Source organism: Papaver somniferum, chromosome 9 (assembly GCF_003573695.1).
Source record: "Papaver somniferum cultivar HN1 chromosome 9, ASM357369v1, whole genome shotgun sequence".
Lineage (NCBI taxonomy): Eukaryota > Viridiplantae > Streptophyta > Magnoliopsida > Ranunculales > Papaveraceae > Papaver > Papaver somniferum.
In genome coordinates this window covers 105,167,937-105,191,353 of record NC_039366.1, presented here as the reverse complement: position 1 = coordinate 105,191,353, position 23,417 = coordinate 105,167,937, and the positions used below count along the sequence as shown (strand labels likewise).

At 37.6% G+C, this 23,417-nt stretch overlaps 1 protein-coding gene and 1 pseudogene across 1 annotated transcript; both read left to right on the top strand.

Moving 5' to 3' along the window:
• The first annotated feature begins 1,990 nt into the window (after positions 1-1,990).
• LOC113312374 lies at positions 1,991-19,196 on the top strand (annotated as a pseudogene).
• A 1,722-nt stretch (positions 19,197-20,918) lies between these two features.
• On the top strand, positions 20,919-23,155 carry LOC113311843 (60S ribosomal protein L10). Its single transcript, XM_026560644.1, has 4 exons — positions 20,919-21,037; positions 21,676-22,177; positions 22,445-22,526; positions 22,842-23,155. Exons 1-4 carry the CDS (start codon positions 21,028-21,030, stop codon positions 22,911-22,913), a joined length of 666 nt encoding a protein of 221 aa, XP_026416429.1. The 5' UTR covers positions 20,919-21,027; the 3' UTR covers positions 22,914-23,155.
• Positions 23,156-23,417: the final 262 nt, after the last annotated feature.

The following is a 23,417-nucleotide window of genomic DNA, read 5'->3' as shown; positions in this document are numbered from 1 at the left end:
TTACACTCAGTTAGCTGAGAAGCCTGGATTCTTTACCACCTCTCAAGAACAATTGTGAACTAATCAATTAAGAATAGTTTTCAGATATCTATCTTGAGGAATCACAAAGTCTGAGACAAAAAGAACTTTGTGATTTATATGTATCTTGCCTGAAAGAGATTACAATAACAGAAAAACAAAATCAGGATACACGAACTACTAAGGTAAAGATAGTCGGATTTGGCTTCATGAGTCCCCAAGTGAAGTCTTTTTGTCTTTGTCACAATTATGTTTCACATGGAAAACCTAGGTCAATAGAGGATGACTCTAGCAATCAACTAGAAAACAAAGTGACATGGATCAAAATTTCCCAGATGAATGAGTCTCTTATTTATAGATGTTCAACACTGAGGGTTGCTTATAATTCAAAATAAGATAAGTTAAGATTAAAGCAAACACTTTCTCTATTTAGATGAAACTCTAATTAGGTTTCAAGTAAGCATGTGAGAAGTTTGTCTTGAAATCACATAGAAGAATATACACATTGGTCCGATTACGGAACCATGTATAATGACCGTTCTTGGCAAATATTTCCTTCGAACTCATATACAATATCGTGTTCATTTAAACACTTAAGAATTTAATCATGATGCACATACATAAGGTGTTTTAGTGATCAATGATGTCTTAGAGGTGTTTATGAGAGTCATAGCAATGCTAAACATATTTAAAAAGTCTTTGAGCATCTGCTAATATTTATTGGGACCTCTGGTGAAACGGTTCACGACCCGTTAGGCAGTTCATGAATCCTGACACTCTGCGACTTTTGAACTCAGATGACAACAGTTCGTGAACTGGGTTCGCCAACCATTAGCCTTTCACCAATTTCAGATCACCATGGTTCGTGAACCGGGTTGGTAAATTGTCCCATTTTTGAACTTTGTGGTTTGAAAACTTTCTTGTATTCCATAAACTCATATATCTATTGTTTGCGAGATGGTTCACAACCTACTCTGAGTCCAAATTACATTCTAAATTTACTCTCTTTGATGTTTGAAACCTTCTATTTTCCATAGAAATAATACCATTGCTTGGGAAATTTTCAAATGATCCATAACATTAATTTTTGAACAGTAAATTGTTTCGATCTAAAATTGTTAAGGAACGATGAGCATCCATTACTTGAATCATATTTCGAGATGTTTAATAAGACAAGCTTGACTCGAAATTTCTTCTTTGCAATAAATCTACTAGAAGTCATACGACATAGTCTTATATAGATAGAATTGTAAAGATTGTAAGTAAATAGAATGGTTTAATTTTCATATACCTTGTTGATGAAGTTTTCCAAATGTCTTAGTCGATATTCAGTCTTCGAGGGTTATTCCATGATGTCGGATACGCAACACCAACTTCTATACTTATTCCGAGACTTGACTTAGTAGACTAGAAATCAAAATATAGGTTTGTTCATCTAACATTTACAACAAGCTTGAGATAGAAAAACCTGTGAGTTTGACCGAGAAGTACTCTAACAATTAGCTACTGCAAGATCCATCATTAGAGATAGTAAAATTGCTGTCAATCCACTTGCAGGATTGAGTTCTGTATATGATGCTTTTTCAACATTTATTAGACTTCGGAATCCACGTGTTACAAGTGTTAACTTCACAATCTTCTTCTAAGTGAAGAGATTGTCATTACTACCATATATAAGTCTATAGTTGCAAATACTTAAAACGAAGCTCTTTTGGCTTTTTTTCATGGTTAGTTTCAACCAAAATTTCAACAACAATTTTGTGGTCCTCATCCTATGATGAAAGGTGGACATAATCCAAATTATAAAGGCAATAGGTTTTCCAATCCTAATTTTCGAGGAGGTTTTAATCAATTTATATTTAAACCTGCTTCTCAAATTTTACTTATGTTTCTCCTCCATATGCTATTATTTCTAATGACAAAGTACAACGTTAAATACAAAACAAGTTATTTTGCATATAAATATGTTAATATGTTGAAGTTTTCTTACCAGGGTCTTACACCTCCACAGAATCTCCATACCATGTTAGCAATTGGAGAAAATCCTTGGTATCAGACAATGGTATTAATAATCATATTGTTTCTGATGGTCTATGAGAAAATCACTCGAGAAACAAATGATTGAGTTCAAAAAAGCTTCATTAATGGAGATGATAAAACTTGGTCTGTGTTTTATGTATGATACCAAGATAACAGAACCAACATTCTTGATCGAAATAAATGAACTCATTACAGCTAGTAGATACCGGACAAGGGATACTTATACCCCACAGATTCTAACGTACATAGAATAACATCTGTGAGGAAATCACTCGAGAAACAAATGATTGAGCTCAAAAGAGCTCCATTAATAGAGATGATAAAACTTGGTCTGAGTGTTACGTATGATACCAAGATAACTTCTTGATCGAAATAAATGAACTCATTACAGCTAGTAGATACATGACAACGGTACAAGTACCCCATAGACTCTAACGTACATAGAAGAAGATCTATAAGAAAATCACTCGAGAAACAAATGATCGAGTTCAAAAGAGCTTCATTAATGGAGATGATAAAACTTGGTCTGAGTTTTACGTATGATACCAATATAATAGAACCAAAGTTCTTGATCAAAATAAATAAACTCATTACAACCAGTAGATACATGACAAGGGGTACTTGTACCCGCAGACTCTAATGTATGTAGAAGAAGGTCTATGAGAAAATCACTCGAGAAAAAAATTCAAAAGAGCTTCATTAATAGTGATGAAAAAACTTGGTCTGAGTTTTAAGTATGATACCAAGATAACAAAACCAAAATTATTGATCGAAATAAATGAACTCATTATCGCTAGTAGATACAGGACAAGGGGTACATGTACCGCATGGTGGGCCCGGGAAAGCGTATAAAATTGAAGTGAAATGAGAACGGGCCTACAGTAATACCGCAAGTGCACGGTCGTCGGTTGTAGCTCGTGCAAGTACGGGTCGATCCACAGAGACTGGGTGTGTTTGGAGTTTCTAGCTATTTTGGGTTTCTAAATTGCTGTTGTTGGGCTTTGAATACCCTTTGAGTAAATTGGGTCTAATGGGTTTGTTTTTAACAATGAAATGAACTGAGCTTGGGCTCAGTTGGTCTTGAAATGCACTAGGCTTTGGGCCTTTGATTGAGTTCAAGCTTTTGGATTAAGCCCACAGTTGACTGAATTGGGCTTTGAGCCTTAACCTAAACTGTGGCTGGGCCTTAATGAACTGGGCTTCAGTTTGTACAAACAATGGACAGTGGGCTTCAACTTTTGGTTCAAACCTGGGCTTGGTCTTGAACTGAGAACTGAGCTTGGGCTTTTGGATTGCTGTGAGCCAAGCTCAGTTGCAGCAGCAGCAGTGGCTTCAGCAGCAGCAGAAGGGTTGCAGCAGCAGCTGCACAAGCAGTGGAAGGGAGGCAGCAACAGCAGGGTTGCACGGCAAGGAGAAAACAGCAAGGGAAAGAAAACAGTGGGGCAATAATACAGAGGCAGTTAGCCTAAGTCAAAGACAATGGAGGAAATTTACAATGGAAGCAACACAGGGCAACACAGGGCAAAAGGATTATGAGAAGGTGACAGAACACATCAACTACAAGCAGAGAACAATGCAAGTGAACCAAGGCCTAAGCCAAGGGCAGGGGAGATGAGAAGAAGACAGTGAAGTAAAAAAAAGGAAGGAAAAAAGCAAAGCCAAGGCAATGGCTTTAGGCATTCATCTAGAGTGGGAAGAGAACCAGCTTGCTCACAGTCACTAGTGAGCACTAGTTTCTCCCCACTGCTCAATCAACTCAATGCTCTAAGGCTCTAACCTAGCATTGACACACAACAGTAAACTAATCCTAACATTTGAGAAGCTAACAGTTGACAAAACAAGAGAGCCTAGGCATACAACTAGAGTGGGAAGAGAACCAGTTTGCTCACAGTCACTAGTGAGCACTAGTTTCTCCCCACTGCTCAATCAACTCAATGCTCTAAGGCTTTAGCCTAACATTCACACAAAACAGTAAACATCACAGAGATAACATAGTAACATACACAAATCAGGAGCATTTACAGTGAAATTAAACAGTGAAACATTCTAATTAAACTATCCTAACATAGATTAAACAATGAAACATTAACAAAATTTACAAAATAAAATTAACAGTAACACAGACAATTAACAGCAAACACTAAGAATAAAATTGAAAATTGAAATTAACTGAATTTGAAATTAAAACTAACCTAAACATGGAATTAAACAATAAAGTATGGAATTGAAATTTGGACAGTGGCAGCAAATGAAGAACCCTAAATTAACAGAACCCTAACTGTTTATGAAATTGAAATTAGAATTTTACAAACTAAAATTAAACCTAATTGGTAACTTGGCTAGTCCAAGAACACCTCTAACAGTGATACCCAACCCTCAATTTATACCCAAACATTAAAATTAGGGTTTCCCCCAAATCCCAAAAATTAGGGTTCCCAAAATAAAATTTACCCAATTCGACGCTGACCCATGCTCTGCAATTGTTCCCTATGCTCCTCTCCATTCTTCTGATGCCCTAAATCGAGGTGTTGCATCAAACCCACATCTAGGTCAGTGAGATGCGTGTGGGTTAGATACAACAGCTAGGCTTAGGGGGATAGGATGCTGATGTTGTCGGGTGGCGCTACTGGAGATCATGGTGTTGTCGGATGGTTGTGGTGGTGGTGTGGTTCGAGAAGAAGGTGTAGCTGGTGGAGGTGATGGAGTTGCAGAGCAGCTCTCTGTTGTTTGGGAAGAAGAGAGGAAGAACCCGATGGAGAAGAAGGGTCCGTTTTTTTTGGGGTAATAGGGTTCAGTTGCTAGGGTGTTGAGCGGGTGTAACGAGTTTTGATGAACAGCAAGTAAAGAGCGTTGGATGATCCCATACAGATTGAATCGAACGGCTACGATGGAGAGGTATGTGGCGACCGTTGGATTATGAGATACAACAAAATTGACGACACCAGATGGAGTTAGGTGTTGTAGTGTTAAGCGGAAGTATCGAGGTTTGATGCGCAGGCAAAGAAGCGACCGTAGGATCTAAATGTGATCTAATCTGAAGGCTTGGAATTTAGGTACTATGGTGTTTTGCAGGGACTTCAGATTTTGATGAACGATGAAGAAGCGACCATTGGATGATGAAATGGATCCGATCTAACGGCTGAGAATGGAGGCGGGTATGGATATAGAAAATGGGTTTGGGTAAGGGTTTTGGGCCTTGGGTATGCCAAGCCCATATCGTCTTTAAGAACAATTCTTCCTTCTTGAGCCCATTTCTACCCTTTTGGTCTTGTGCACAACATTCTTCGCGGCTTCCTTGTGTAATTCCTCCCGGCTTTTCACTACTTTTCTGCTCTTTTCCGCTCTGCTATTCATCCAAACTTTATTTATTACCTAAAAATGCAAAATTAAGTAAGAAAAATATTTATTCTTGAAAACAATGAAAATACAGAATATGGGATAAAATGTAGAATTACTGCACAAAAGATGAGTTAAATGCCAACAAAAAGGGATAAATATATACATTATTTGGCACTCATCACCGCACAAACTCTAACGTACATAAAAGGACTGACCAATGTAAAGAGTACACTGATAGTTACAGTTATGCGTCGTTTTAAGAAGAAATTTGTTAAACCAAAACATGAAATTTACTGAAAGCTCCTGAAAAGAATTTTCGAGCGAAACCCTTTAGATGAGCTTGTTCATGTACTTTTCCACTTAAGTACTTTCTTTTTTATTTCTCCGCCCCTTTCTTCAAGAGGTTCTGGATTTATGCCCCCTCTGCTTTAATATTTCTTTTTATTTTCTTAATAAATTATCTGCTTAAAAACAATGTTACAGTTAGAGTTAACAAAAACAAAAACGGAAAGTGTCAGGGTGTAAACAAGCTGTAGCTGTTACAACAGACACAATCCAGGACTCTTATCATACCTGTTGAAGATCAAATGACATCTCTAATGGATGGCTTACTGTGTCGACCACAGTTACAATCGTTAGTATTTTCTCTACTTCAATTAATCATCTTGAAGTTAATAATTTTGTAACCCATTTATACTCGTAAATCGAATTTGGAATAATCAAACAAAAATATCCTTCACAAGAGTTTAAAAGCCAGAAGTACATCAACCTAAGATTTAAGTGCCCATCCACCTAATTTGGATATAATTTTCCGACACGAAATTTCATTGTCTTAAAAGAAGGAGTATTTATTCAATTTATACTTTTGTGAACGGGTAGTACACATAAAATTTAACTGGAAATGATAAACTTATCGATAGAAGCATGGGCTCACTTTACGCAACACACATCCAAATACTAAAAGGCTGCCTCCTGCCTATTAGATCTCCACTCGGGATTTCCTTCGGTGAGTCTAGCGGAATGGAAAGTTTATTCACCAAAAAAATTTAGCATCCTGACCTTTTATTTGGATGGTATAAAAAGAAAAATAGCAACAACATAACTATGAGGTGCATAAGAAATTCAGAACAAGATAAGCAGAGAGCGATCAACAAGTTAAAAGGATCCACTATACAGTTGACTTCAAGCGCAAATTAGCATTACTAAGTTATTAACACAAGTCTTTGGGCGCCAGAAATCCACAGTTTGATTTAAATTAGAGTGACGCACAAAACTCTGTCCGCACTAAACAACTGCATTTTGTATTTTCAGTCCGAAATCTGCGACTATTCACCATGACGACGAAACCTCCATTAATTTTTCAACCTAAATCTAACAACAACTCAACATTTAACCTCTTACTCCTCATCATCATTATCAACAAATTTTCCAACCTTCATCAACACTCACAAACTTCTCACCTTCATTTTCCTTCTATTGTGTTCTGTTGTTTTCTAGGGTTTCGATAAGCCGAGAGTGAAATTTTGTTTATCAGCAGCAAGTGCTTTGGTTGTCTATTTATGCTGCTTTTCTCTACTTTCCGTAGCTCAACTTACCGATCCATCCGAAGGTGAATTTACTGAACATTTGTGTTGCGACCCAACACCATTCATACTAGTTTACTTATTTAGGCTTCTCTATTTCTAGCATAGTTTGGTTTCCCTTTCTTATCAGAACTCTTTTTCCTTGTTTTGCAAGTCTGTGCAGCTATAAATACTGTCTTAAGTCCTGTATTTGAACAACTAATCAGTAAACCAAAGTTCTGTTCTTTAAAATTACTCTTCAAGCTGGTGGTTAACCCCCAATCAAAGGGTTTATTTAGGGTTCTTAGCTTATTTTTTGTGAGATACAGGCAAGGATCCTAACATCTGGATCAGAGCGAACGAATTATTCTCAAATTCTGAATTTTTTTTTTATTTTTTGGAAGTACAATGGGTGGTCATGATTATACAGAAAATCTCAAGGGGGTTAATGATGGAATGACAGACTTGACCAAGAATGTCACTGCGCTTATTCAGGCTATGAACGCCAACAAGTCTGAAGAAACAGAGAGAAGAAAACATAAAGTTATTGAGCAGCTTCAGCAACGTGAAGAAGAAAGAACACAACGTCAGCTAGAGTTAACAGAGAATAATACAGCTTTGACAGCCAGTATTACTACAGCGTTAACAAATTTGTCCACAACCATTGCCGCTTCTGTTGCCACGGCCGTTGTTGATCAACTTCGCCCCTTGCTTCCTCCAGTTGCAGGCAATCATGGTGGTCCTCGTAATAATCCACCTCCACCCCCACCTCCGCGACAAAATAACATCAACCTCAAGTTTCCTCAATTCGATGGAGATGATCCTGACGGTTGGCTTTTCAATGCAGATCAATATTTCGCAGTTCACACAGCAGATGATGCTCTTAAAATTACTATTGCCTCTGCAAATTTGAAAGGTGATGCTAATGTTTGGTTTAGATGGAAGCAGTCTAAAGCTGCCATTGTTACTTGGTGCTGAGTTTGGTGCTCATCTTCGAGCTCGTTTTGCACCAGAGAAATTTGTGGATCCTAGAAGTTTCTGAAGTATCTGAATTTGATCCTACCATCTCCTTAAGCTCGCTATTTGGTTCTTCCTTTCCACGTACCATGCGCGTTACAGGTTGTATTAAATCTAAACCCATTACTATTTTAATTGATTCAGGATCTACTCATAACTTTTTGCATCCATCTGTGGCTAAACAATGTGGATTTGAAGTTTGTTCTCGAGATTCTCCTCTAAGTGTTACTGTGGGTGATGGTAGCAAGTTGAATACTCAGGGTTCTTGTCTTTCTGTCCCTATTCAACTCCCTAGTTTCAGGTTTAATGCTGATTTCCACTTGCTTGACATTAGTGGTTGTGATGCAGTTTTAGGGGTACAATGGTTACGTACTTTAGGACCTATTGAATGGGATTTTGCAAGATTATCAATGCAATTTACAGTTAATGGTAAAACTGTGTCCTTAGTTGGTAACAATCATTCGTCTGTAATGATTTTGGAGCAAAAATCCATGCAGCGTTTATTACAACATGCAAATCATGGGGTTTTTATTGAACTAGATGCATTAACTACTTCATTGAAGGCAACATCGGTTATTGATCCTCGAGTACAACAATTATTAGCTCAGTTTACTGATATTTTCAAGCAACCAACGGCTCTTCCACCAGAACGTCTTCATGATCATAGAATTCCATTGGTTCCTGATTCTCCACCTGTCAATGTGAGGCCGTATCGATACCCTTACTTTCAGAAATCAGAAATTGAAAAGATTGTTGCTGAATTACAATTCTCTGGTTTTATACGTCCAAGTTCGAGCCCCTATTCTTCCCCAGTGCTGATGGTACGTAAGAAAGACGGGTCTTGGCGTATGTGTGTTGATTACAGTGCTTTGAATAAGCTGATAATCAAGGATAGATTTCCAATCCCTGTTGTTGATGAGCTGTTAGACGAGCTGCATGGTGCGACTGTGTTTACTAAGCTGGATTTGCGTTCGGGTTATCATCAAATACGATTGCATAAAGCTGATATTCCTAAGACAGCTTTTCGAACTCACGATGGTCACTATGAGTTCTTGGTTATGCCATTCGGTATTTCCAATGCTCCATCCACTTTTCAGAGTTTAATGAATGATTCTTTCAGGGAATATTTACGAAAGTTCGTGCTGGTCTTCTTTGATGACATTCTGATTTATAGCAAGAATATGTCTGATCATTTGATTCACTTGTCTCAGGTGTTTGAAGTACTTCGTTCTAATCAGTTATTTGTGACGGAATCCAAGTGCACCTTTTCTCAGTCCTCCGTGGGTTATTTGGGACATGTAATTTCAGCTGAGGGAGTTTCAGTTGAACAAGAGAAGATTGAATGTATTATGTCATGGCCTACACCCACTACCATCAGAGAGTTACGCGGTTTTTTGGGCTTGGCAGGTTATTATCGAAAGTTTGTTAAGGATTTTGGTAAGATCAGTGCGCCATTAACTCAACTACTTAAGAAAGATGCCTTTCAATGGTCGGAAAAAGCTACTGCTGCCTTCAAACTTTTGCAAACTGCTCTTACTACAACACCAGTTTTGATCCTTCCTGATTTTTCTAAAGAATTTGCAATTGAATGCGATGCTTCTGGATTTGGATTGGGTGCTGTTTTGTTACAATCTGGTAGGCCTATTGCTTTTCACAGCAAGCCTTTAGCTGAGAAGAACAAGAATTTAACAGTTTATGATAAGGAAATGCTAGCTATTATTTCTACAATTCAAAAATGGCGCCATTATTTGCTTGGGAGGCATTTCAAAATATACACAGATCATAAGAGTCTGAAATATTTTTGGACCAGAAAATATCTACCTTAGAGCAACAGAAATGGCTATCTAAACTTTTGGGTTACGATTATGAGATAATCTTTAGACCAGGAAAAGACAATGCTGCAGCTGATGCTCTATCTCGCCAATCCAGCTTCCACTACAGTCTTACTGCACCAGTTTTCAGTGGTGTAACAGAAATAATGCACGAATGTCATCATGACACTGAATATGGGGAGATTATTCAAAGGTTAGTTGCAGATCCAACTTATAAGCGTAATTATTCTTACGTAGCTGGTATATTACGTTACAAAGGCAGAATTGTGGTAGTTTCCACTTCTTTGTGGTGTTCAAAAATTTTGCAGGAGTTTCATTCAACTCCAATTGGTGGCCATTCCGGGTTTTTGCGTACATATAAGAGAGTACAACATAGTTTTTACTGGAAAGGACTTAAGCAATCTGTGAAGAATTTTATCCTTCATTGTGAAGTGTGTCAGAGAAACAAATCTGAGGCTGTTTCTCCTCCAGGTTTTCTTAATCCATTACCAATACCAACTGACGTATGGATCGATATTTCTATGGACTTTATTGATGGGTTTCCCTCGTCCAATAGAAAAAATTCTATATTGGTAGTCGTAGATCGTTTAACGAAATATGCTCACTTTATACCACTTACACATCCATATTCTGCACATTCTGTAGCCGATATCTTTGTGAGGGAGATTGTGTGTTTACATGGCATGCCAAGATCGATTGTAAGTGATCGAGATCCCATTTTTTTGAGTAAGTTTTGGGAGGCTTATTTCTCTCTTCAGAATCCACAGTTATGTCGCAGTTCAGCTTATCATCCTCAGTCGGATGGACAAACAGAGGTGACAAATAGAACTTTAGAGTGTTATTTGAGGTGTTTTGCGGGAATGAAGCCAACTGATTGGAGCAAATGGTTACCTTGGGCTGAGTGGTGGTATAATACAAGCTTTCATTCAGCCATTCGAATGTCTCCTTATCAGGCATTGTACAGTCGTCCACCACCTGCGGTTACAGCTTATTTACCAGGTTCAACTTCAGTGCACGATGTTGAATTAAATCTTAAGGCTCGTGATCATACACTCAAGCTTTTGAAGTCTCATTTGCATGATGCACAGTCCAGAATGAAAACATATGCTGATTCGCACCGTACTGAGCGTTCCTTTTCAGTAAATGATTGGGTTTATTTAAGATTACAGCCTTATCGTCAAACAACAGTGTCTCGGCAATCTTTTTCAAAGCTGTCTCCTAAGTTCTATGGACCATTCCGCATTTTGGAAAAAATTGGGTCAGTTGCGTACAAACTAGAGCTTCCTGCCTCTAGCCGCATTCATCCAGTTGTTCACGTATCTCAACTTAAACTAAAGGTGGGATCAACTACATCTGTGAAACAAGTGTTACCAGACATTATTGATTATGAAAAATGGGAACCTGATTCGATTTTGGATCGTCGCATGTATAAGAAAGGCAGTAGTGCAGGCACCAGATGGTTAATCAAGTGGAAGAATCATGCGCAAGAGGACGCAACTTGGTAAGATGCTGATGATTTCATCGCTAAGTTTCCAGAATTTGAGGCTTGAGGACAAGCCTGGTTTCGAGCAAGGTGGGATGTTGCGACCCAACACCATTCACACTAGTTTACTTATTTAGGCTTCTCTATTTCTAGCATAGTTTGGTTTCCCTTTCTTATCGGAACTCTTTTTCCTTGTTTTGCAAGTCTGTGCAGCTATAAATACTGCCTTAAGTCCTGTATTTGAACAACTAATCAATAAACCAAAGTTCTGTTCTTTAAAATTACTCTTCAAGCTGGTGGTTAACCCCCAATCAAAGGGTTTATTTAGGGTTCTTAGCTTATTTTTTGTGAGATACAGGCAAGGATCCTAACAATTTGTACCCTTTTCATTTATGCATGTGTAATTCAATCACTCCAATAGATTGTAATTTTTTTGGTTTTTCGAAAGAATTCTAAATGATGTAATTACCTTCATATGTGTAGTGAATGCATTACGAGCTATCAAGAATGTCTAATTGATCCTTTGAACCATCTAAAAAGTTGGAACAAAGGTGACCCATGTAATTCGAATTGGACAGGGATTTTGTGTTTTAATACACCAGGAACTGATGGGTACCTTCATGTTCAAGAACTGTAAAAATTTTTGGGTTTCCTAGTATACTCATTTTATAACAAGATGAAAATTGAGATAGAGCTGATAACACTCATTGGCATTCTTCTTTTGCAGGCAACTGCTAAATATGAATCTTTTTGGTACTTTGGCGCCTGAGCTTGGCGAGCCGTTGCAGATAAAAATCATGTGAGTCTTGAAGTTTTTTCAAAATCTCAAGCTAATGAAACAGCTACTTTGGATGAAAATGTTTAGTAATTGCTTTTTATTGACGAAGGATCACATATACCTTGCTACTGTGATGTTAATTGTTGTGATCTTGTTCTTCACTCACAGAGACTTCCTGTGGAACAACATATCTGGTGGTATACCAAAGGAGATAGGATACATTAAATCCCTGGAACTGTTGTAAGTACACATATATTATGCTGAATTTTGAAGTTCTGCGATGTTGTACACATACATCACATTTGTAATGTTGTGAATAAGTACATTGCTTAACAATTTATCTATCTTGAATGCGGAAGTGTGAGCAGTGATGTTTTGGTAAGTAGAGTTATCATCTAGATATGAGACGAATTGACAACAAGGACCCGGAGTTGTGCCAAACATCTACTGGATGCTTGTGAATGATATATTTTCATTTTGTAATTTATTAATTGAGTTCCTTTCTGAAAAATCCACAAAATCCATGACAAGGAACAATTTATGTAGTGCAGGATTCTATATGTTTATATACTAGTGGTAAAAGGTCAATGCTTATAGGAAAGGTTAATGCCGTATGAAACAAAGACATTTGAAATTTAGACACTCTTATAATATTATATGAATCATATGTTCAATACAGATCGATTGATATTGAGATTTTCTGAACTGTGAGCAATGTTTGAAGTTATTCCACGAACAAGTTATTTGTGTAAAGGTGATTAGTATGCAAGGCCCAATATCAATATCCCTTAACGTTTACCTACAGTAGGAAACATATATTCTAACCTCAGTTGACATAATGGTGATCTTTCTTTTGGGACATGAGACCCTGTCCATTAATGTGTGTATAGCCATGGTCTGTTCAACCCTATTGGCTGAAACAACCCTTGCATTGATCAACATCCCAGTAATAAAATTTGATGTTGCTTTCAAGGTCATAGCCTCATACGGTTACTTCAGCTTCAGATTTAAGAATGGCATCATATTATTGACAATCCTTAGTTCTTTGAACTCGTCTTTGCTTAAACGTGCTTTCTTCATTTTTATTTTTTTTCCTTTTTCTAGTATAACTCATTTTCCAACATAATCTAACATTCAATTTCTAAATATAGGCTTTTGAGTGGGAATAAGCTATCAGGTTCATTACCAGCTGAACTTGGTTACCTTCCCAATCTGGATAGAATCCAACTCGATCAAAACAACTTATCAGGACCAATACCAGTATCATGGGCAAATTTGAACAAAACTAAGCATTTGTAGGTGTTTTTTTTTGTTGAGAAAATTTAGCTTATCTGCTCAAGTACTATAGCTAGCTTATTGTCCGCAAATGTTATCTTCTACAGCCACATGAACAATAATTCATTTAGTGGGCAAATCCCTCCGGAGCTTTCCAGATTACCAAATGTCGCTCATTTGTAAGTTCTTTTCTTGTTCCACAAATATAAACTGGTGAATTTTTATTATTTTTCACTATTCTTTGCTTATGCTTTCTTGGTGTTTCAGTCTTTTCGATAATAACAACCTGTCAGGGTATCTTCCGCCAGAGTTCTCAAACATTCCAACTCTGCTTATACTGTATGTTCTCTTCCTTGGATTTAGTTTCTTCCATGAATCTGCTGTCGGTATAGTTTTTAAATACTTCAAGTCTTCAAAATATGTCATCGGGTGGCTCTACAATAGGTTAACTTCATCACTATGATTACAGCTTAGCAAAAAATTCAAGGGCAGAATGCATCCCAAAATTCCTTCGGCATACTAGACCTAACACTTGGATATTTGGTGTAAGGTTCGGGATCATATTTCTGAATTATACTCGATCCACCTTGAAACTACAAAAAATGACATTTGCAAATTGATGGTTCCCTGCATCTGCTGTTTCTCACTGTCTATTTTCCATTTTACTTTGTTCCATACTTCTCGTTCGAAGATGTGAAAGCATATCTGTTCTCTAAGTTCTTCCCTCATTTTGCAGCCAGCTTGATAACAACCAATTTAAGGGAAGTCGGATTCCAGCTACTTATGGGAACTTACCGAAACTGGTGAAAATGTAAGAGTATTTAATTGCAAGTCTTTGACGTTATTTACCTTAGAAGTTAGGATAACAGCCAGAAAGAAGAGAATGTACATGTAGAGATGCCCTTCCCAACTACTGTTCATCTTATTGTCGAGCTATGGTAGTTTTTCACCTTCTTGCTTGTATGTGTAAACTTTCAACGGATCATTATAGTGATCATATGGATGTTGCAGTTCTCAGGTTTTTGATAAAGCACAGTCGTCATTTTGTTCAGTTGACTTTACAGGAGTCTTCGGAACTGTAGCTTGGAAGGACCTGTTCCTGATTTAGGCACAATTCCTGATCTCCACTACATGTAAGTACCTTGAACTATTTAAGGAAGTAATTTATTATACATGTCTGTTAGTTGTATTTTGTTTATGTATTTTCTGGGCTTTGAAGAACTGTTGTGAAAAACAATATCTGCAAAGAGAAGGTTTCCTAACTTTCTGAGTATTGCTAGTGCCTAGAAATATATTGGTGAATTTGTTGGTTTTGGTCAATAATCATATAGTAACTTTTTAAATCGTGTATATGCTGCAGAGATCTTAGCTTCAATAAGCTAACTGGACCTATACCCTCAAACAAGTTGTCTGCTAATATAACTACTATGTAAGAGAGATTTGCAAGCTTTTTAATGCTCTTCATCCACTTCTATGTGTGCAACTACCAATCCATTTTACTCTCTACCGAGCTTGGAATAAGCTATTTTATGCATTTGGAAATCTATTTCAAACTTACATATTGTAATCTATGCTGTCTGCAGTATTCTTTCAGACAACCATCTCAATGGGTCGATACCCTCAAATTTCTCGGGTCTTCCTCGCCTCCAGAGACTGTGAGTAAACCTCTCTCTTTGGTCTTGCCATTCTCTTATCAACATGTTTAGATGACTTTTGGGAAGGAACAGGTCTGGTGCTGTGATGATACGTCCCTGGTTCTTGTACTCTTTACCTTGGAGATTTTTCATCACTCATAATAAAGTAATTCACCTGGAAGTTAATGCATGAACATTCTTTGCAAGGATTATATAACAGACTTCCTCTTACAGGTCACTCGAGAATAATATGTTAACCAACTCTGTTCCATCCAACATTTGGCAGAGCGTGCCTTTCAGCCCATCTGCAAGACTTTACATGTAAGAATTCGTGAATAATACTTTTTGAGGTGTACACTTATTTATTGTTCTCATAAACCATACAGTAAACTGTATTTCAAAGTAGATCCTTCTTGGCTCATGAATCTGGAATATTATCAGTTTTGTGAATTTAACTTATTTGAAACTGTTTTGTTCTTATCAACTTGACTTTAAGAACTCTGTGTGTGCAGTGATTTCCGGAATAATTTACTTTCAAGCATTTCAGGTGCTCTTAATCCTCCAAATAACGTGACTTTAAGGTATATCCCTACATCACTATACTAGCTATACTAAGGGTCTATCTTCATATGTATTCATTTATCCTAAATTGGTGAGCCTAATGGCTTTAAAAACTATTGTTAAGCTTAAAACTTCGATGATAGCCTTAAAATGACCTGATATTCCTAATAGAGTTACCGTGCAAGGTGGGTCATCTTCTGATCTGGCTATATCAAGGTCTGAAGGTTGATTAAGGATCGTTTGAGAAGCCTATAAGATATTCAAATATATTAATTTTTAGCTTGAAGAACTAATTTGTATATGGAGGGTGATATTGGCCTAAAACTTTGAAATATTGTTTCATAATTGCTGCCTAATAGTCTAGCCGCCTTAACCTTGAAATTGAAGGCTTTCATTATCCTTGGGTTATGTCTTTGTGATGGTTGGTCAATCCACATTGTATTTTTGCTTCGTATAGAGTCTAATCTATTACGAGCATCTTTGTTAAACAGTGTAGCATGATATTAATTTGTTTTATTTCCACGGGGCTAACTTCTGCATTTAACATGTGTGTTTGTTTTCTCTATGTCAACAGATTGTCTTCTAACAGATTCTAGTTTAACTGACTGTCTTCAATATATATATCTACTCCTTGAATAATCAGGCTCCAAGGGAATCCTGTTTGCGGCAATAAAAACAAGCTCAAAATTGTCCAGTTCTGTGGAACTGAAATAAAAAACAACGAGTCACCTGGTAGCTCAGACAACTCCACAGCTGTTTGTTCTAAGCAATCATGCCCTGCTGAGGATTTCTTTGAGTATGTCCCAGAATCTCCCATCCCATGCTTTTGTGCTTCACCTCTTGGATTTGGCTACAGGTTAAAAAGTCCCAGAATTTCAGATTTCCCTCCATATCGTGACTTATTTGAGGTTTATGTGACCACTGCTCTCAACCTGGATCTATATCAGCTAAACATTGATTCATTTATGTGGGAAGAAGGTCCTAGGCTAAGGATGTACCTGAAGCTATATCCTAAGTTTAACAATCATTCTAGTATATTCAACTCAAGTGAGATTCAACGAATTAGAGGCATATTAACAATGTGGACATTAGCAAGAAGCAATCTTTTTGGACGGTACGAACTACTCAACTTCACTCTCCGGGGACCTTATTCAAATGGTATGTTTTCTTGATTATAGCTTTTATAGTTAAAGTTGTGTTGTCTTTATTGCCAGATGACTACATTGTCTTGGACCTGTACGAGCTATTAATTGAAGGTGCATATTTTCTTTCGTGTTGTTTTTCTATCCTGTAACCAGAAGTCTAGAATAAGGTGAACTAGATTGTGCTGAAGGGAATCTTTTTTTAGGTTTTCTCAGAAAATTTGGTGCATATTTTCTTTCATACTTTTATTCTTTCCTGTAATCAGAAGTCCTCTAGAATAATGGAATGGGTAAAGTTTCTTATAGTTCCTGTTTCTGTTGTTGCAGTTGCTCTTGATTCCTCCAAGCCAAGCATCAGCAAAGGTGGCTTAGTTGGCATTGTGTTAGGGGCTGCTGCTTGTGCGCTTATAATTTCTCTAGTTGTTGCAATTCTTATTACAAAAAGACAAGCCAGGTACCGTAGACCAGCAAAAAAGAATCAAGGCAAGTCCTTGTAGCCTTCTTTACCGTTTATTTTATGTCCATATATCGAGTTCTCTTAAATTTGTCGGTATTTAAGGGTACTGGTAATACCTGTTTTTAATTATCTATTACAATTGACTTCACCAACAGAGGATGCATTTAACATGGTACTTGTGACATCTCATTTTGTTATTTATACTCCTCCTTAGAATTGAGCATGCCAATTCATATCACTGGCCTTAAAAGCTTCAGCTTTAATGAGATGGCACTGGCAACTAGCAATTTCAGCGACTCCGCTCAAATTGGCCGAGGAGGCTATGGAAGAGTCTATAAAGGTATCCTAGCTGACAAAACCGTCGTGGCTATAAAGCGTGCGCAAGAAGACTCCTTAGAGGGCCAAAAAGAGTTCTTCACGGAGATAGAACTGCTATCACGGCTACATCATAGGGACCTAGTCTCCTTGCTCGGTTATTGTCATGAAGATGGGGAGCAAGTATGTTCTCTTGTATTTGTTTTTTTATAAACTATGTTCATGCCAGAAGGATAATGAACTTCTCCTTGCTCGGTTGTTGTCATCATCAGCTACATATTCTCAATGCATGCACTCCATTTGATCAAGGGAAATGACATTCATAATTTTATCTCTGACATGCCTGCAGATGTTAATCTATGAGTTTATGCCTAATGGCACTCTTCGGGATTGTCTTTCCGGTAATTCTTTCGTCATATTATACCAGTTGATTATCTCTCTACTGATTTTATTTTTCCCCTAAAGTGGCTACAGTTTCTTGTGTAGAATGTTGATTTATTGTTATTGTGTAATTTGTCTTTGTAATTTGATAGCCCAAGCAAAAGAGCCTCTCAGTTTTGTTATGAGGTTGCGTATTGCATTAGGTTCATCCAAGGGCATTCTCTACCTCCATACAGAAGCAGACCCACCCATATTCCACCGAGATGTCAAAGCTAGCAACATATTGTTAGACTCAAAATATAATGCCAAGGTTGCAGACTTTGGACTTTCTCGGCTTGCACCAGTTCCAGATTGTGATGGAGTCGTGTCTGGTCATGTATCCACCATTGTGAAAGGAACACCAGTAAGTTCAGCTTATCACTTCAAGTAAGGTCCTTGAGTTCAGAAGTAAATATACACAGATAGCTAAACTTGTTATTTTCCACGCAGGGTTACCTTGATCCAGAATACTTCTTGACGCGCAAATTAACAGACAAGAGTGATGTTTACAGCCTCGGGGTAGTATTTCTCGAGCTTTTAACAGGGATGCATCCGATCCAACATGGGAAGAACATCATTCGAGAGGTATTCAAATGCTCCCTATAATGCTAGAAGAGTTATTACTAGATTCCATGTTTAGCTACTTCTTTCAAAAACCAAAATGCCGTCACTGTTATTGGTTTCATCTTTTTACCTTAAAAGATGAAACCTTAGCCGGTCAGATAGACCTACTGCTTCTCAAGCGTATAAGCTGAAATGATCAAATTTTGGGTGGAAAATAGACGTCCCTTCAGGGCATGGTGCACTAGGTGGATCTTGATGGATCACTTATTATGAAATCACTGATTAAATCCCAGCCTGGGAGATTGTCTGCTGGTGCTGAACTGTTTGTGTTCTTATTTCAATCTCTGTACAGGTAAATGCAGCATATCAATCTGGCATATACTTCGCAGTCATAGACAACCGTATGGGTTGTTATCACCCTCAATGCGTTGAGAAGTTCATGAAATTGGCTTTTAGATGTTGCCAAGACGAAACAGATTCAAGACCTGCAATGTTGGAGGTGGTCAGGGAGCTAGAACATATATGGCAATTGATGTTGGAGTTAGAATCTTTACCATTGGACTTGACTGACATCGAATCTGACGAAGTGCTGGACATGATGCCACCACCACGGTCTATCGAAAATCTGTTCTCTGGTGAAGTAATGACATCATCATCGTCGGTCTCTACTATACCGCACCCAAACGCATCAACTGATGTATCTGGTAGTGAACTTCTCAGTGATATGGAGCCCGTGATAAAACCCCGCTGATGCAACATTCTGTACATCTCTTGGTTCCTTTTCCTCTGGAAACCGAGTAAAATGTAAAATATAAATGATGAACTGTAAAATAAAACTGGTGTGTCAGTTGGTATCTTTCTCAGATCTCTAGTACAACCAGCAACAAGTCTGCCTCTTCAGAATCCTTGAAAGAAAGCTGAGTCCTGTAATTATGCTTCTTATTTCTTAATGGTCAAACATAATGAAGATGAAGTTAGTTTGTTTGAAAATAAAACTACTTAATTTTATTTTGATTTTTGGTTTGAAAATTATATATATATATATATATATATATTAAAAAGTGGTTAAGTAAAATAATTTTTTTTAACAATCATAATAATAGTACAATTAGTAAATTTAATATTTAATATATTTATGTATTTATTTTTATTTTTATTTTTAAACTCAATAAAATTGAATAAAATTATTTTCAGAAATATATCTGTTTTTATCATTACCAAACACATTTTGATTACTTTTTTAATCAACTTTAACTTTAATTAGTATTTTATCAAACGTCTAACTGTTTTTTCCTCACATCACAGCACATCAACGCATAACAGAAAAGTACTTTTATAAATGCCGCAGCAATACCAAACTAAGCCTGAATGTTCATGGCAAAAGATAACATAAAAGAGATTATTGTTTGCACTCCAAGTTTATGGCTTTGTTATTTTTCTTTTGATTTGACTCGAGATTTTGTTACCTACCTTGTCAACATCTCTGGCCAAAAAAAGTAAAACAAAATGTTAGATTTGGCTTGAATCCCATGAACTTGATTTGGCTTAGGAGTTGGGATGCAATACAGATTCCAAATTTCTTATACACATGCACACACATTTTGCAGCAGTCAAAATGGGTGGCCCTTATCTGTGGTGCTGGTTTTAGTAGGTAGGATGACGTGAGGGCATACGTTGAAACAAACGCGTTTTAGCATTTACACGGTCCACCGCACAATATTTTTCCCGAGTCAAAATTACTCGTTAACTTGTTAGAGCAACTGCAGTGGTGCGACCAAAACCAAAGACCAAAGACTAAAAAAAAAGATTAAATTTGGGTTTAGTCCGTCGTGTGGCGTAGAGGGAGAAGAGTAAATTTGGTCGCGCGTTGATATAAAGTTCGCCTGGACATCGAGCGTTGGTAAAGTTTACGCCTGGAATCAGGCGTTGGTAAAGATAACGCCTGAATGGGGCGTTTGTAAAGATTACGCCTGAAATCAGGCGTTAATAAAGATTACGCTCGGAGGAATTCAAACAGAAAATTAAAAAAAAAAAAAAGTAATGGGGCGGAGGTATAAAGCCCGCCCCATGTGATGGTGGTCTTAATTGTAAGCTTGGGGCGTAATGTATATCAACGCCCACTAAAGGCGTTAAGTTTATCCCCGCCTGGTAGTCAGGCGTAATGTATATCAACGCCCAGTGGGGCGTACATTTAACCTCCGCCCGTTCCAGGCGAATTCTTTACGAACACCCCTACATCAGGCGTTAACTTTACAAACACTCGATGAATTGCGGACATTATATCAACGCCCGTTGTGTAGGCGGACATTATATAAACGCCCGACTATATTTGGGTTTGGTCTTGGTCGCAGACCAAATTTGGTCTGGTTTTTAATCTTTGATCAAATTTTGATCGATAGTCCGTCCCACTACGCCTATACACTGGACCTAATATTTGGGTTTGGTCGTCCATTGTGGACGCTCTTAGGGTTGAAAATGGCATTTCCATAATTTCCAAACCTGTATAAATAGAAAAATACCTCCAATTCATTTTCTAGGGTTTTATAATTTTTTCATCTTCTTCGGAAATCCTAGACCAGCCGGGAAAGCCATGGGGAGAAGTAAGTCTCCGCAAATCCTTCCTGTATTTGTCATGAACCTTCTAGTGCATCATAGGGTTTAGTTTTGACTGTTTTATGGCTTACTCAGAACAAGGGTAACTTATAATATTCTGAAAGTCAGATTTACCCATTAGTTCAAGAAATGAGTATATGTTAAATGATTATCTGATTTAGTTTCTTAGCTTAGTAATTTGTATGGTGAAGAAATTTATAAGAGTTCAAAGAAAATATTCACTGGCTAGAGAAAAACATGTATTTGATTGCAAATGATATTGAAAAGGATCTGCAACTACTTTCAATGGGAATAACTGATGCATATGAAGAGTTTTTGTTATTGTTTGGAATACAGTACTTGAATAAGTCTCTTTGTGATACCTGGTTTTTGGTAGAGGGCTGACATGCTTATTGTTGGAATAAGAAATCATAAATATTGTATTCTTTTAGGGTTGTTATTAGATTTAGAAGTTATGTGGTTGTTGTGCTGTATGCTGGTGCAGATTCTATATTTAGTGATTTATGATGGCTAATTTTGGGTCATGTTGTTATCATTTTGGATTTGTAGTTGGTTTTCAACTTCCCAGTAAAGAACCGATCGGTACACAATTACTTATTGTATTGGTTGATTTTTAATATTGTAGGACCTGCAAGGTGTTACAGGCAGATTAAGAACAAACCTTACCCAAAGTCAAGGTACTGTCGTGGTGTTCCTGACCCAAAGATTAGAATTTATGATGTTGGGATGAAAAGGAAAGGAGTTGATGAATTTCCCTTCTGTGTCCACTTGGTGAGTTGGGAGAAGGAAAATGTCTCAAGTGAGGCTTTGGAAGCTGCTCGTATTGCCTGCAACAAGTACATGACCAAGTTTGCTGGGAAGGACGCCTTCCATTTGAGAGTCAGGGTACATCCTTTCCATGTCTTGCGGATCAACAAGATGCTTTCATGTGCTGGAGCTGATAGACTCCAGACTGGTATGAGAGGAGCATTCGGGAAACCCCTGGGTACTTGTGCCAGAGTTAGCATTGGTCAGGTCCTCTTGTCAGTTCGTTGCAAGGATACCAACGGCAACAACGCCCAGGAAGCCCTTCGTCGTGCCAAGTTCAAGTTCCCTGGACGTCAAAAGATCATTGTCAGCAGGAAGTGGTATGTTTTCCTTCTTTTCAATTAATTTGCACAGGCAAAAGCACTTCCAAGTCTTTAACTCTGTTATTTGTATAACTCTAATTATATTTTTGTGCTTGGACTAGTTTGTGTCTTCTTAGTTTACTGTGTTTGAGATATCATCTGACTTAAATACACTGGTGTATATGTGATACCTAGTAGTGGTGCACTCTCTATTTGTCAGAGGGCTTGGTGGGTTATGAAATGAGGGTCTCATTCACTTACCCATGTTTTTGTATCTATCTTTAGGGGATTCACAAAGTTCAGCCGTACCGACTACGTCAAATGGAAGTCAGAGAACAGAATCGTTCCAGATGGTGTCAATGCTAAGGTTCGTTTTATCATATCCTGTTAATTTTGTTTTCTGAGCTGTCCGAGTATCCAGTTGAACAATGTTAAAGCATGCTTTCTCAATAGAATGATGTAGTGCCCTAGTCCTTCAAGCTCTATCATGAGTGTCTAGTGCCCCACATCCTTCAATTGTGTTTTCTGAACTTAATAGAATGAGTTAGTGCCTTGCGCCTCCGACTTCTATGGCATCTTTGACACTAGATACCCATTGCGTTGTCTCACTATACTTCTGTGTTTATAATTACGATGAATTGATACTTGAAACTTACAAGGACATGTGTTGTCAAATATGCAGTTACTTGGATGTCATGGACGTTTGGCTAGACGTCAGCCCGGGCAAGCTTTCTTGGATGCTGTTGCTGCTTAGAACAGCAAGAAGTCTGTTTTAAATAGAAAACGAAGAAATCTGCTTTGATTAGAAAAATCAGGATTTTTGTTTTTGCTAAGTGAAAAATTTGGAGTAATTTGTGGAACTTTTGAGTTTGTGTATTTTGAATTCAGTTTGGGTAACATAGTTTGTATCATTGTATGGCATACATTAAAAGAGTTGGCAGCAGTTTTGACTGCCCTTTATGTCATCTGCAGTAGTACTAAAGTCTTTTATTTAAATCTTCTATGGTGGGCATTAAGGTTCTTTTTGTGAAGCATTCAAAGAGATGCAGAAGGAGGTGCAAAATTCCTTCCAAATGTACTAGTTAAACAAGCAGGAGTTACAGACGAGCTGTGAGTAGGTTTGGTTTCTCTCTGTTTTGTAAGAGAGAACACCGAGGGTTCGTATACCACACTTGATCCATATCAATGGAACGGGTGAGCGAGCATCCATCTAACTGATAGACATCAGAGTCCATGAACGAATCTATAGCATATTTGA